This window comes from Psittacula echo, assembly GCF_963264785.1.
Source record: "Psittacula echo genome assembly, chromosome: 2".
Classification (NCBI taxonomy): domain Eukaryota; kingdom Metazoa; phylum Chordata; class Aves; order Psittaciformes; family Psittacidae; genus Psittacula; species Psittacula echo.
This window is the reverse complement of record NC_137737.1, coordinates 117,187,200-117,200,930: the sequence shown is the minus strand read 5'-3', so window position 1 is coordinate 117,200,930 and position 13,731 is coordinate 117,187,200. Positions and strand designations below refer to the sequence as shown.

The 13,731-nt window shown below is 48.7% G+C and overlaps 2 protein-coding genes across 2 annotated transcripts in view; one reads left to right on the top strand and one right to left on the bottom strand.

The window, feature by feature from the left end:
- Window positions 1-3,479: 3,479 nt before the first annotated feature.
- On the top strand, window positions 3,480-4,971 carry CEBPD (CCAAT enhancer binding protein delta; the record flags this gene model as incomplete). Its single annotated transcript, XM_080611811.1, has 1 exon — window positions 3,480-4,971. The coding sequence occupies one exon, from the start codon at window positions 3,480-3,482 to the stop codon at window positions 4,506-4,508; it is 1,029 nt and encodes a 342-aa protein (XP_080467937.1). The 3' UTR covers window positions 4,509-4,971.
- A 1,899-nt stretch (window positions 4,972-6,870) lies between these two features.
- The window catches only part of SPIDR (scaffold protein involved in DNA repair), a gene marked incomplete at both ends in the record, with an annotated part of 203,492 nt that continues 196,631 nt past the window's right edge, over window positions 6,871-13,731 (bottom strand). Inside the window, 4 exons of the mRNA XM_080639494.1 lie at window positions 6,871-7,002; window positions 10,121-10,174; window positions 10,686-10,800; window positions 12,273-12,366. Of these exons, the coding sequence (XP_080495620.1) occupies window positions 6,871-7,002; window positions 10,121-10,174; window positions 10,686-10,800; window positions 12,273-12,366 (395 nt within the window). The remainder of the gene's footprint in view (window positions 7,003-10,120; window positions 10,175-10,685; window positions 10,801-12,272; window positions 12,367-13,731) is intronic.

The window sequence follows — 13,731 nt, the reverse complement described above, 5'->3', positions numbered from 1 at the left end:
CTATGAATCCCCCAGGAGCTAGCTCCCCTCGGCCCTGTAGCACCCCAGGAGCAGTGGAGGGCTCTTTAGGCTCTGCAGGACCAGCCCAGCCTCGACAGGCTCCCAGCCCTGCTGTTCCAAAAAGTCCTGCACGTCTGGCCAGAGGTGAGCATGCAGGAAGGAGGACGGCGGGGATTAAAGCCAGGCTGAAGCGTTGCCCTGATTACTCCCTATCCCTGAGTGGCCTGTCACTTGTTTGGGAGGAAAAAGTAGTCAGAAGTACAGTGTGATTTAATTCCCGTACCTGAAGGACTCGCTCGGGGTCCTGGTGCTGCTCTGGGTTCACTGCCAGCTCTCCAAGTAATGTAAGGTTCTGTCCTTTCTATGCGAAGGTTTCTTTCTAGAGGAAGGGTTCCTGTCCTTTCTTGCCCAGGTTTAGACGCTCCTCTTGACTTCACTTGGAGCAGGAGCCTCAAACAGGTTTTAAAGAAATCATTCTGAAATTCAGATGCTCAGAATGTTTCTCACGCTGTGCGAGCTTACAGGATCCCGGAGGTAAGCCAGAATTCAGTGGGTCCGGTACTCACCAGCATTGGTGAGGGAATCAAGGGCTTGTCTCTGCTTCTCTGCTCATGAAATTACTTGTGCAGATGGGAACAGGTTCAGGTGCTGAAATGCCAGAGAAATCCACCCAGGAAACAGCAAAGCTTGGATATCGTCCTGTCTTCAGCCCAGTGCTTTGGTGAGTGACAAGTATCACCTACTCGCGCACTCCTGGGTGCCTTGCTGCAGGTGTTACACCACCCCAGGGCCTCACACCCTGCGTGGCACGTGGGGAGCCCCTCAAAATGTGCTCCTGAAATCACACATCTCCAGCCCAGCAGCAAACACAACCAACTTCAGCCTTCCAGGGGACAGTCCCACCGCTTGGTTTCGGGGCAGGGATCAGCAGGTCTGACCACGAGCTCTGAACACCCCTCCAGGTGCTGAAGACACTGGAAGCAAAGCTGCACCCACCGAGATAGGCTCAGGTGTGACAGGGGTGGCAGATACCGAGGCTTATGCAGGGTGTCCGTGCCCAGCAGTCGCCGTTCACTGAAGGGTTTTGGGAATCTGGTTGCCGTGCGGCCGGGTGCCCAGCGGGGCCGGGTGACCTGGCTGGGAATTGAGTCTCCTCTGCGGAGTAACACATGATGAGCATTAAACGAGGCTGCCCAGGCTGGCACAGTTGCACGCCAACACTGATGAGCAGCTGCCCTTTGGGGAGAAGGACTTCAGGGAGCTGAAAGCACAACACAGTTCCACATAAACAGCAAAACGAGACGCTGTCCAAGACAAACCATCATTGCATGGCTACAGCAGGTGAGGTGATATCGGACCCTGTCACAGAGCAGGGAGGGAGTCTGCGTGTCAGATTGCCTTCCCTTTCTGAACTACCTTCCCATGCTTTTCCCACCCGCCCTCCTACACTTCATGCAGAGGAAAAAGGTTCAGGAGCACTATGTTCCCTGCAGACAGCCAGGCCAGGAGCAGGTGGCACAGAGTCATGCGACGTGAATATACCCCAGTGCTGAAGGGCAGAAAACAACATGCAAAGCTGGGCTTGGGGGAATGTTATTTATTGAAGATGTGGAAGAGGAAAATTGTTTCCACTTCTTGCATCACTGTCAGTGCTTAATGCTGATGTGGAATGAGGCTGCAGGGTCAAACCCCTGATGAGCAAAGCAAATCAAGTCTGTTTATTTAACAGTGTAATGTCTCTGCGGGGTTACTGCAGCACTAGAGCTCAGAACAAAGCCAAGCCCCTCCACATGAAGCCTTACCTGCCAGATGCGAAACCTCACCTGGCAGGCAGAGAACACTTACCCAGATCCCACAGGCTTCCCACAAGGAGTTCAGAGCCAAAGGGAGGGCGCAGATCAGCCCTGTCCCAGCTATTCCTGTTAAAATACATACCCCTTAGAGAAACAGCTGCGCCGCTGCAACAGCTGCGGGACCGCCGGATGGAGCCCTGCCCAGGGAGATGCCATGAGCCCAGCACGTACCCAGGCTCCCCAGAGAGCCACCACCGAGTGGCACGGCAGAGCTTCATGCTTCAATCTGAGCTCTAGGCTGGGAAGTCAGTGGCTGCACTGGACATAGAAACATGGAATGGTTTGGGTTGGAAGGGGCACTCAAGATCATCTAGTTCCAAACCCCTGGCCATGGGCAGTGGCACCCTCCACTAGATCAGGCTGCTCAAAGCTCCATCCAGGTTGCTCAGGGTCCTGCTGGTGTCACAAAGCTAGCCAGGTCTTCTGGGCAAAAAAAAAAAAATAATAAATTTTAAAATAGAATATTTTAAGGGTTTTTTATGTGTTTTGTTTGCAATTCAGGCAGTGCAGCACCTGCGGGTGATGCCAAGGGGTTGTAAACTGTTAAGTAATTAGAAAACTTAGGTATTTTACACACTTGAACTTAAAATAGTTCCATTTCTCTGATACTTGCCAATTTAATGGTAGTTGTTAACCGGATGAAAGGGAGGGGGTTTATAATTACTAACCATACGTTTTTTAAGAGGTTTAACTTCACGCAGGCACCCTGAAGTAGCTGAAGTTGCCTTAACACCCCTTTTCCCACGGGAGCATCCTGCAAGATGAAGTGCGAGCAGCCACCCTGTCACTGGAGTGGGGTGTTACAGCGCTCTCCTCCAGCGGGAGGAGCGGAGCCTCGGGAGGGCGCTCGGGCGATGCACAGGGACACGCGTGGGGCCGGCAGCATCCTTCCCGGAGCGCTTCATCCAAGCCGCCTCTGGGGAAACGTGTGCGGAGTGGGTGCAGCGTGTGCGGGGGAGCGGTGAAATGAGACTTTTCCGCTGCCCCGTGTGGAAGTAAGACAGGAAAAGGGTAAACTAACGCTCGACCGGAGCGCTGGAAGGGGAATGGGGGGACGGAGTGGTCCGGGGAGGGGGCAGGCGCTCGACGGAGGAAAGGTCCCCGGGAGGAAAAGCCTACCCTTGACCCCCCCCGGAGGGAAGGTCACCCCCTGCCCGCGGCCATCCTCCACCGGGAGGCGGCAGCTCTCCGCGGCGGGAGCCCTGCCTCCGCGGCCGCGCACCCCACCCGCTCCCGCCCCCGGTCCCCGGGGGTGCCGGGAACACTCGAGGTTCCCCGTCATTGGGGCAGGAGGCGGGGCCGGCGCCGTATAAGAAGGGACCGAGCGGGCGTTTCACTCCTAGGTCCAGAGACGCCTTGTCCCATCCCCGCTTCCTATCGCAGAGCGCGGCGTGACCCCAGCCCGGATCGATCCCCGCGGGGAGGAGAGGCGGCGGCGGGACTGCAGCAGGAGCACCGGTACCACCACCGCCAGTACAAGCAGCGACAGCAGCAGCACCAGCAGCAGCCCCGCTCCCCACCTGCCCGTGGCGGAGACTGGAGCTGCGATCACCGCGGAGCGGAGGTTGGTGCCCGCGGTCCGGAGCCCCTCTGCCGCGACCGTGCGGCGCCGCGTCCCGCTGGCCGATGAGCGCCGCCACTCTCTACAGCCTGGACTCCCCGGCATGCTATAAGAGCTGGTGCCTGGAGCCCGCCAACTTCTACGACGCCAAGGTGGGCAGCGGTGGCGGGCCCGGTCCCGCCTGCAAGCCGGGGGGCCGCGGCGGCTGCGGGATGAGCGGCGAGGAGGCAGGGGGCGGCCTGGGGGGCAGCGGCACCAACCTGGCGGAGCTGAGCGCCGCCGCCCCGGCCATGTATGAGGACGAGAGCGCTATCGACTTCAGCTCCTACATTGACTCCATGTCGGCCGTGCCCAACCTGGAGCTCTGCAACGACGAGCTCTTCGCCGACCTCTTCAACAGCAACCACAAGCCCGAGCGGGGCGGGGACTACGGCGAGTACTTGCCGCCGGGCGGCGGCGCCGGCCGCGACCCCGCCAAGGACCTCGGCGCTGCCATGACCACCCTGCTGGGCGCCGAGCCCCGCACCGCCTCCTCGTCCTCCTCCTCTTCCTCCTCCTCCTCCTCTTCCTCCTCCCGCGGCGCGCTGAAGCAGGAGCCGGAGTGGAGCGACAGCGACCTGTCCTCCTCGCTGCTGCCGTCGCAGATCGCCACCTGCGCGCAGACCATCATGAACCTGAGCGGGCAGCCCACGCCGCCCACCTCCCCCGAGCCGCCGGGCAGCAGCTCCCCGTCCAGCTGCAGCACCCGCTCGCCGGGCCCCGCAGCGCCGCTGCCCGGCGCGGGGCAGGGCGTCCCTGCCCCGCCGGCCCCCGGCGGGAAGGAGCGGGGCGGCAAGAAGTGCGTGGACAGGTTTAGCCCCGAGTACCGGCAGCGCCGGGAGCGCAACAACATCGCCGTGCGCAAGAGCCGCGACAAGGCGAAGCGGCGCAACCAGGAGATGCAGCAGAAGCTGCTGGAGTTGTCGGCCGAGAACGAGAAGCTGCACAAGAAGATCGAGCAGCTCACCCGGGACTTGACCAGCCTCCGGCACTTCTTCAAGCAGCTGCCCAGCGCCTCGTTCCTGCAGCCCGGCTCGGGCACCGACTGCCGGTAACCGGGGCGGGGAGCGGGACGGAGAGACGGACTCCGGGAGACTGTGGATGATAAATAAATACCTCAGCGGCCGCGCTGGCCCGAGCGGAACCCGTGCGGAGCCGGGCCGCGGCGTCCCGGGCCGGGCCGGCTCGAGGCAGGAGGCGCGAAGCCGCGGTGAGAGCCGCCGGCCGCTTGCGGAGCGTCGGAGCGACGCGGGGCCGGGCCCGGGTCTTGCACCACGAAACTTGCAAAAAAAAAAAAAAAAAAAAAAGGAAAAGAGGAAAAAAGCTAAATATATATATATATATATTTTCTTCTGTCCCCTTAAATTATTTTTGTAATGGTAGTTTTCATCTTTTCTACATTTTACTCATACCGATGCAGCTATGGTACATCTGTTAAAATGATTCAACCCCCCATGTATTTTAGGCAGTAGGATGAAAACCCAGAAAGACTGAGCATGCTCGACCTTTTATATCAATTTTTACAGCATTTCTAAGAATAAAAGAACAAAAAGCATTTTAAAACAACCCTGCTCTCGTTTGCTCTGTGTGGCGAAGGCAGCGGGGGGGGGAGCGAAGGAAGCGCTCGGGAGGGGCTCCCGCAGGCGAAGCGGGATGGTGAGGACAAGCGGGCGGGCTCGTTTGGTTCTACAGCAGCCTCGGGGAGGTGCAGTGGCTGGCGGGAGCCGCTGAGGCTCTCGCGGGTGGTGGGCACAAAAGTCTGTTTGTCCCGGGAGCTGCGTGTCTGGGTCGAACTGCTGAGTCAGCTGCTGGCGCTGAGCTGCCGGGGCCGAGTAGCGGTGGCACATGGCACAGACCATGCTATGGGGGCTGCCCTGGCGCCGGGACTCCTTCAGAAACAGAGCATTAATAATAACAAAAAGCCTACCTGCACATAGAACACTGTTAGTTGACATTCCTGTTAAGAAACCTCGAGGCGTTTTTCCAAAGCTGCACCTCCACTAATGCGCCTAAACATTACCACTAAGCTTGAACCAGATGTGGGCTCAAGGGAGGTGGTGTTGGGTCCATGCACTTCAGCCCACTATGGGCTACTGGGAGCTGGCCACTTTCACCGATTCCTGCTAGTGAAAGCGAGAGCGGGCAACAACACCGAGTAACTGTTGCAAAGGGTTAGGCAACTTGTCTGAGTTTTATTAGCGCATGCACAAAAGTGACAGCATCTGCAGGGCACTGGCACAAACATGGCCTGGTGGGACCGGCACCCCCACAGCCAGCACTTTCTGAGAGCGGAACCTTCCTGGTTTCCGGGGGGCGACCCTGGTCTTGGACAAGACAGTGTCCTCTATGCGGGAATGGGCTGACATCCCTTTTTCCTTATGGGGAGGTAGGTAAAAGACTGAAACACTCAGACAAGAGGGGAAAAAGTGGGATTCAAAAGCTGGGCAATCATGACTTATGTAAAACTTTCCACTATCAGCCACAGCCGTAGGAATGATCAGTGCAGCAACAGGCTTGCTGTTCCTTTTCTGCTGGGTGATCACATATAGGACCTGTGCAAAACCATGCAAAACCATTCTTTCTTCCTCCTCTGACCTGTAAGGGGGTTTTAAATACTGTGGAAGGGGAAGGGGGGAAAACCTAATCTCTGACTGGACTGTCGCATCTCCAACAATGCACACGTAGGAAGATTTTAGTACTATTTATCTGATCTGTAATCCCTGTCTTTGTACAGTCTGGATGAGGATATATATGTAGCCTATAAAACAGTTTGCTTGTTACTCATAAGAGAAACTATAATGAAACACCCGCTCTGTGGGAAGCTACAGATAACACGGTACTTCTATGCTCAGAGACCAATTAGCTGTAAAACATTAACTTTATATGTGCTCGACACTTCAAAACATAAGCTTCGTTCAAATCTCCATCTTTATAATGTTTACTGCAAGGTGATAACAAACGTTACAACTCAAAACTGGTGCAGCTGGCAGTACATCTGAAATCCACTGATAAAACTCAGACCAATGTTCACTGCCTATAGCAAGGTATTTGTTTCAAAAATATCAGTAAAATATATTCCCTCTACACCTAATAAATACAGTATTATAAAAAGAAAAAATATTCACAACCATTCAAAACTTCCAAATGAGTTGGTTTATACACATCAACAGCAAACACACCAAAGAACTGTATTCTTTAATGCTGAACCGATCCGAAAAAGCAGAGTTCAGAAAGTTGAACAGATTTCTTTTGTATAGGTATTTCTCCACGATTCGCACAATCTGCTTTGTAAATCACAGTTTTAGTAAACTATCTGAATACTTATCGTGCTTGCTTTATATATTATCTGTGGCACTAGTTAACAGATAACCACATTACAAAGTCCACAGATACTATAAGAGCTGACTAGAGTTCAACTCAGTGTCTTGCTGCTGCTTCCAGAAGAACAATTTCCTCCAGTGCAATGCAGTTGGGGTGGCTGGTTACGGAGCGGACGTAGCAGTTCAATAACCCCACCTCCTTTCCCAGCACGCTCTGCACCTCATAACTCTGCAGTGATAAAAGCATGTTGATTAAAACAAACAGTCCTGGACATTCTGTTCCAAGCAGCATTCGGCTGGGAAGATGCAGGGTGTTAAGGTCCTCTTCCAACAGACAATTTTTTTAAGGACTCAGAAAGAAAGGTGCATTAGAACTGACAGAAAGGATTTAATCCATTAGATTCCCAGCAACTAGATCTCCTGCTTCACGTGCTGCTTCCCTACCAGGCTTTTAAACATGAGCTGGTTAAATATAATAATAAAGAAAGCTACTGTGAGTTTGAACTCAGGTTTGTTGAAGCATAACCTACATGTGCTCCCTTTAACCTAGCTTTCTGACACTCACAGAAACGTGCTAGCAATGTGTATGTACAAACTAGGTATCAATTACCTCAGGTAACAGAGCCACTAAAGAAAAAAATATTTTGTAACTCGTTTTACGCACCCCTACACTCACACTTTGTCCTGTACAATCACCAGCACCTACATGGTCCCTGCTGTTTAATGATCTGACTGGCAGTTTACCCACATGAGTAGTGCCTAAGCGGATCTGTAGAGACTGTACTCTGTCTTGGAGGTGAGGGATGGGGTGATTCATCTAAAAGGAGAGAGCATGTTAACAGAAGCACTTGTAACAATGACAGCTGATGCTCGGCTTGAGAGGGTTTCTTAGATTGCAGGTTACATCCATATAAGCCAATCCTGCGCAGGGCTGCATCAAAAGGAGCGTGGCCAGCAGGCTGAAGGAGGTGATTCTCTCCCTCTACTCTCATGACACCCCACCTGTAGTACTGCATCCAGCTCTAGGGCCACCAACAAGAGGGATGTTGGAGCGAGTCCAGAGAAAAGCCATGAAGATGATCGGGGGGCTGGAGTGCCTCTCCTATAGGACAGGCTGAGAGAATTTGGCTTGCTCAGCCTGGAAAAGAGAAGGCTTTGGGGCAACCTTAAGAGCAGCCTTCCAGTACCTAAAGGAGACTACAAATAATCTGGAGAGGGACATTTTACAAGGGCCTGTAGTGACAGGACAAGGAGGAATGGCTTTAAACTGAAAGGGGGGAGATTTAAATTAGATATTAGAAAGAAGTTCTTCACTATGAGGGTGATGAGGCACCAGCACAGGTTGCCCAGACAAGCTGTGGCTGCCCCATCCCTGGCAGTGTTCAAGGTTGGACAGAGCTCTGAGCAACCTGGTGGAAGGCATTCCTGCCCATGGCAGGGGGGTTGGAACCGGATGATCTTTAAGGTCCCTTCCAACCCAAACCATTTTATGATTCTGTGATTTCTTTCCTCAATGGTACTTGCCTAAAACTGGCCTCTCCCCATGCCTCTGCTTTCATCAGGGCTGTGAATTTGTACAGGTATGGGATACCCATGCCTGTTGCCTGGTTCAAGGTATAAACATACCTTTTTTTTCCCCCCAGTTTATTTTTGCCCCAGACTGGTTCTGCAGTTCAATTCACTACACAGCTGCACGAACAGCTATACTGGTGTAACAGATGGGCTGCCACAAGGTAAGGAACAAGTGGCTAGGGCCAGTGACAGCTAAAACCAATCTCCTGCCCAAAAGAAGTGATTACAAAGCTACATCCTTAGAAACTTCAGCAGAAAAATGCCACCTCAAGTGGTATTTCTTGTGATTCATCTTTGTTGAGATGTGCTGCTTTTAAAATGCAGTGGTGATGGAAATGCTTGTGAAAATAAAAAAAAAGGGAAAAAAAATTATTCCTGCATTTCAGCTAGGGGAAAAAATGTTTCCAAGTTGCCAACTTCCAAATGCTAGCATTATAAAAACTGAAACATGAAACAGAGGTTGGTTGAATTCTAATAACTCAAAAAATAACTGTGTTTTGTCAGTCTGTAGCCAAACCAGACATATCCCATACAACTTAACTGCTTATTAAAAGAGCAAGCATAGTTTGGGAATTTCTTGTATACCTTTTCTTAAATGAAATGCACACCCTCCAGCATAAGAAAAATAATTCATGATTTCAGAGCAACGTTCCACTTTAGATATTACCATTATATCCATTAAAAGCACAGAGCATGTAATAGCAGCATGCTAGAAGACTGTGTAAGATGGAAAGCAAAATGACCCCAATGCGTCATCTAACTGAAGACATTTAACTGGGGTGGTTAAACATGACGAGCTGCCCTTTGCTCCCTTCCACATGCAATGGAGAGGGGGGAATCTCAGCATCCTAATTGGACTTAATCACCCTCTGAAGGTGCCACTCCTTCGCTGCTGACCATCCGGCAGCCAATGCCAGCCATGCACCTACCCAGTGCCTCCCTCACCAGTGATAAATCTGGGTCACTGTGCCAAATGTCAGGGTTCTTCTGATATCTCAGATTAAAAGAATGACTACTTAGCGGTTACATAAACTGTACTTTAGCCCACAGATCCCCTGTGGTTTACGTGTTTCATTCATACAGTTATAAAGTATTTTCTTGCATGCATTTTGCAAATTTCTCCACTATTGCACCTGCTAGTAATTGTGCTATTAGACAGTAGTTGTTATACAGAGTTTGGAAGACTAGCCCCAAAAGGTGGGATGCTTGGACTGTATCTTCATTGTCTTTGGATCCTTAGCCAGAAAATGAAGTAGAGCCCAGCACTGCCCACTGCAGCTCTGAATGTCTGGCCATACTGCTGCTTGCAGCATGTATCTGCATCTGCAGATCTTCAGCTGAGCTAAAGTTGTCTACACGGCCCATCTGCAGCATCCCTCTTCTAAAGAGGAGGGTGTCATGTGATAGCAGGTGGGAGGTGGCATTGTCAAAGGGCCCAGGCGGCTCCAATCCCAGCCTGGACGTGAAAAAAATAATTCATTGTTCCTAGAGAAACCTCTTGCCACTCCTACTGCAGTCCTGAAACAAGCTGCCTGCAAAGGCAGAACCTCCGTTCCTGGAGGTTTTCAAGACCCTACCAGCCAAAGTCACAACTGACCAGTGTACACATTGGCAATAGCCCAGTGTGAGTGCTAGGTCAGACAATGACCTCCAGGAATCCCTTTCATTTCTGTGATTACAGTATCTTTCCACCCGGTTCATGCCTCCTGCACTCTGCCTCTACAGTAAGTTATGATGTAGTTTAACTTTCTTTCATCAACATTCATTATACCTACCCCATTCTCACTGGCAGAGGACATCAGGAGGGAAGAGATTGTCTTTTGTAACAGCTGGAATGAGAAAATGAACAGGTTTTGGTCATGAGAAAAAAAAATCTTACATATGCAGAGACATGCTGTTCACAGGTTAAAACAGTCACATTGAACAAAGATTTATCATTTTAATATAGAATGGTTTTGCTTCTCTGGCCAAAAAGGAAAGCAGAGGAGAGGTGACACAGAAGATGTTTAGAATGGGAGTCTAAAAATACACATTCCTGTAGGCTGTGGAGATTGGCCCAACCCAACAAAGCCCTTCAGCTGGACCATAAACCAGTTTGCAAACCTCAGGGTGAACTCAATGACTTTATTATTTGAGTAAGAGCTGGGAACTGGGTTCTTAGTCCAAGGGAACACAAGTTTATTATCAGATTAAATTATGGGATATTCTTACATCTTTTAATTTTTCTTCTGACAGAGCTGTTTAGAGAACTGTGGCTTAAAGTACCTACGTATGTGGCTTTAAGGTCTATGTATCCAGTCTCACCATACTCAATACACCGAAGCTCATTTCATGCCATACCTTCACTTTTACTGTACTTTGAGGTCGGGATGAACAACTCAAGAAGACTTCCAGCTGCATTTTCAAAACTGGTGAAATGACAACTTCAGAGCACTGGCTGCAATACAGCGATCCTCTGAAATACACCAGTGATGACAGAAAAACAGAAATGGAAAAGCTATCAGCTGTAAATCAAAACACACAAAACCCCAGCTAGCTTATTCTCTAAAATACTTTGCTGGTAGACTGCTGGTAGGAAAGTCCTGGTAGAAATGCAGCTGGTAACAGCAAATAGGGCTCTCTGTTGGCAGAGCTACGTAACTGTCTTGGAGAGAGACCTAAACATCTTCTAGCAAAAGGATCTCCCTTTTATATGTTTTGGCAACACGGTGGGAGGTTGCTATTTATAGTCACCTCGCTTAAGCAAATATTAATCCCATAACCTTCTAGAAGTTATGGCAAGAGAGAATGTGTAGTATAGATTTGGCTCAAGTGACTTATTGATTTAGGCTCTTGTTCAGCAAACGTTCAACATTTTCAGCACATGCTTAAGTCATATGCATAAAATAAAGCTCAGCTCTAAGTAGTGCTTGTTGGAATAACTTCTTAAGCAAATATTGATGGTACATTGTTCTCCAAATGAAGCGGAGAGTCCTTCACAGTACAGATACTTTTTTGTTAAACTACACTACTATGTAAACATACATCCTTATTTTTTGCATGATAGTATAATATAGGACAACCTTAGTTTTCAGCCTTTATCCCCCCCACAGGCTATATGTAACAAAGCATAAGAGGTGAAGCTTCTCATATTTAGGAAAATATTATCTATTTCAGTGGAATCAAACACACCAAACTTCTCCTTAGGCTTTTTGTGGGCTTTTCCAGTAGAAAGAACCCCCCTTTCTTACTTTTTACTCTCTCTAATCCTCTCATGCTTTTACTCTGTCAGGTATCTCAGATTCTGCAAGAGCAAGACAGCTAAGCAGCTGAAGGGGAGGCTTTCCAAGAGCATGCAAGTGTGATGGAGGTTTAGCATTTTGGGTGGTAACAGGTCCTCTAGGATCAGTCTTCACATCTGGGACAGTTGTACTCCCAGACCCATCTGACATCCTTTTTAGAAAGGTTATAAATTTAATAGGTCTGAAACACAACACTTTCACACTTCTGTAAATTACAGCAAAGCTCACAGCTCAATATCAAAGTGAGGTGAACCGGTGGTACACAGGGGAACAAGCTACGGTACACAAACACAAATGCGACTTTTAAATGAGCTTAAAATCAGACCTGCCATTTATGGGGATGTTTATTAAAACTAATATTGTAATGCAGTGCGCTATGAAATCTTTATGAGTGATACTTTCAGATTAGTTTGAAAAAAATGTGATAACTGCAAATTCAAACTATTTCATATCTACTTGTATCTTTCTTAATAAATTAATCTAACCTTGCAGGCTTTATCAGTTCATCAGCAATAAAAATACTATGTCTTAGCTCTAGGAAGGAACAAAGTGCAGCCTGTGCCTGCAGGAATCATTGCATCACCTATTGCTCTTATGGCTACATCTGCAAAACACCTGGAGTGCTCTGGAGCATGCTGACTCTCACCTGTCCTGGGGACACAGTTCCAACTTTCCATTGCCACATCTGTTGCAGGTAGGCCAGGAGAAAGCAGTGCTCTCATTAACTCCAACAACAGTACCTGCAGAACATGAAATTCTTACAAAATACTAGGGTTAAGCTAGCAAACACAGTCACTCCTGGCTTCACAGCAGGTTTGATCTTTTCTGACACTCAGCTTAAGACTTGTTGGAGCAAGCATGAGCTCTTCCAACAGTCTCACTCTTTCTCCTTCGTCCCTCCAACAAGGGCTGACAGGACTGAAGAGCGTGTTACATTCGAAAAGTACCAGAAGGCAGATAATTGATAATTAACTTTCCAAACAGGTTCAGCTCTTTTGGTTTGGGCTTTATTGCTTTTCTGATCTGTTTCTGTTTGTTTGTTTTCTTTCTGGTTCTCTGATGTTTCTTTGGCAATAAATAGCTATAAAAAACATCAGGTCAGATAGCTTGATATTGATACTTAGGAAACACAAGCCAGTGAGAAACCCAATCCCTTTCAAAAACAATGATGCAGGTTAAATTCCATTAACAGTGGAGTTACTCTTCATTTTTACTGATTTAAGAGAGATCAGATCTGGCTTACAGACTCAAGTGTGTGCCTAAGCAGGGAATGCCAAAGATACTTTTGACTAATATAAAGGGCCTTGCTAGTTTTGGCAAGACAAAATACATTCAGAGTTTTATGAGAAGCCAATAAAGAGTGTATTATGTTTTATGGTAATGATACGCTGAAATTATGAATATTATTTATGGAGAAAATATTTTCAAATATTTTGAAGCATACAAAGTGAACCACCTGTAAGAATGAAATTAAATTAAATAAACCCTCATTGGTACAACAGAAGGACAGACTAAAAATTCCAGCTCCTATTGAGCAAGAATCTCACAGTTTCATACCACATTCAATAAAATAAACCCCTGGAGACTAAGCAAGCATTTACACAGTCTGGTCTGTAAGACAGGGTATTAATCCCTTGCTTTCCTGGTTCTCTTGGGGCAAGGACTGACAGAAAGAAGGGAGCTACACATAAACAATGAAACTGTAATTTTCTTTGGAAATTCAAAGGACAGCAAGTCTGAATATCATGAAAGGTACTTCTCAAATACAACATTTATGACCCGATTTCTATGCATGCAATGAAACAATGTGGATTTTACTGATGGAATAAGCAATTCTGTCATAAAAGTTACAAGAATAATTTTGATTCTTCAGGTTTTGTGATAATTGGGAGTTTCCACCAGTAGTTGCTGCTAAAAGGTAGGATGCTTTATGCCACAGCATAGGCATGCTTCTCTTTGAATTGAGTGAATGACGAATGGAGTTAAATCCGACTGGCGGCCAGTCACAAGTGGTGTTCCCCTGGGCTCAGTAGTGGGGGTAGTTCTGTTTAATATTTTTATCAACAATGTGGATGAGGGAATCGAACGTACTCTCAGTATATCTG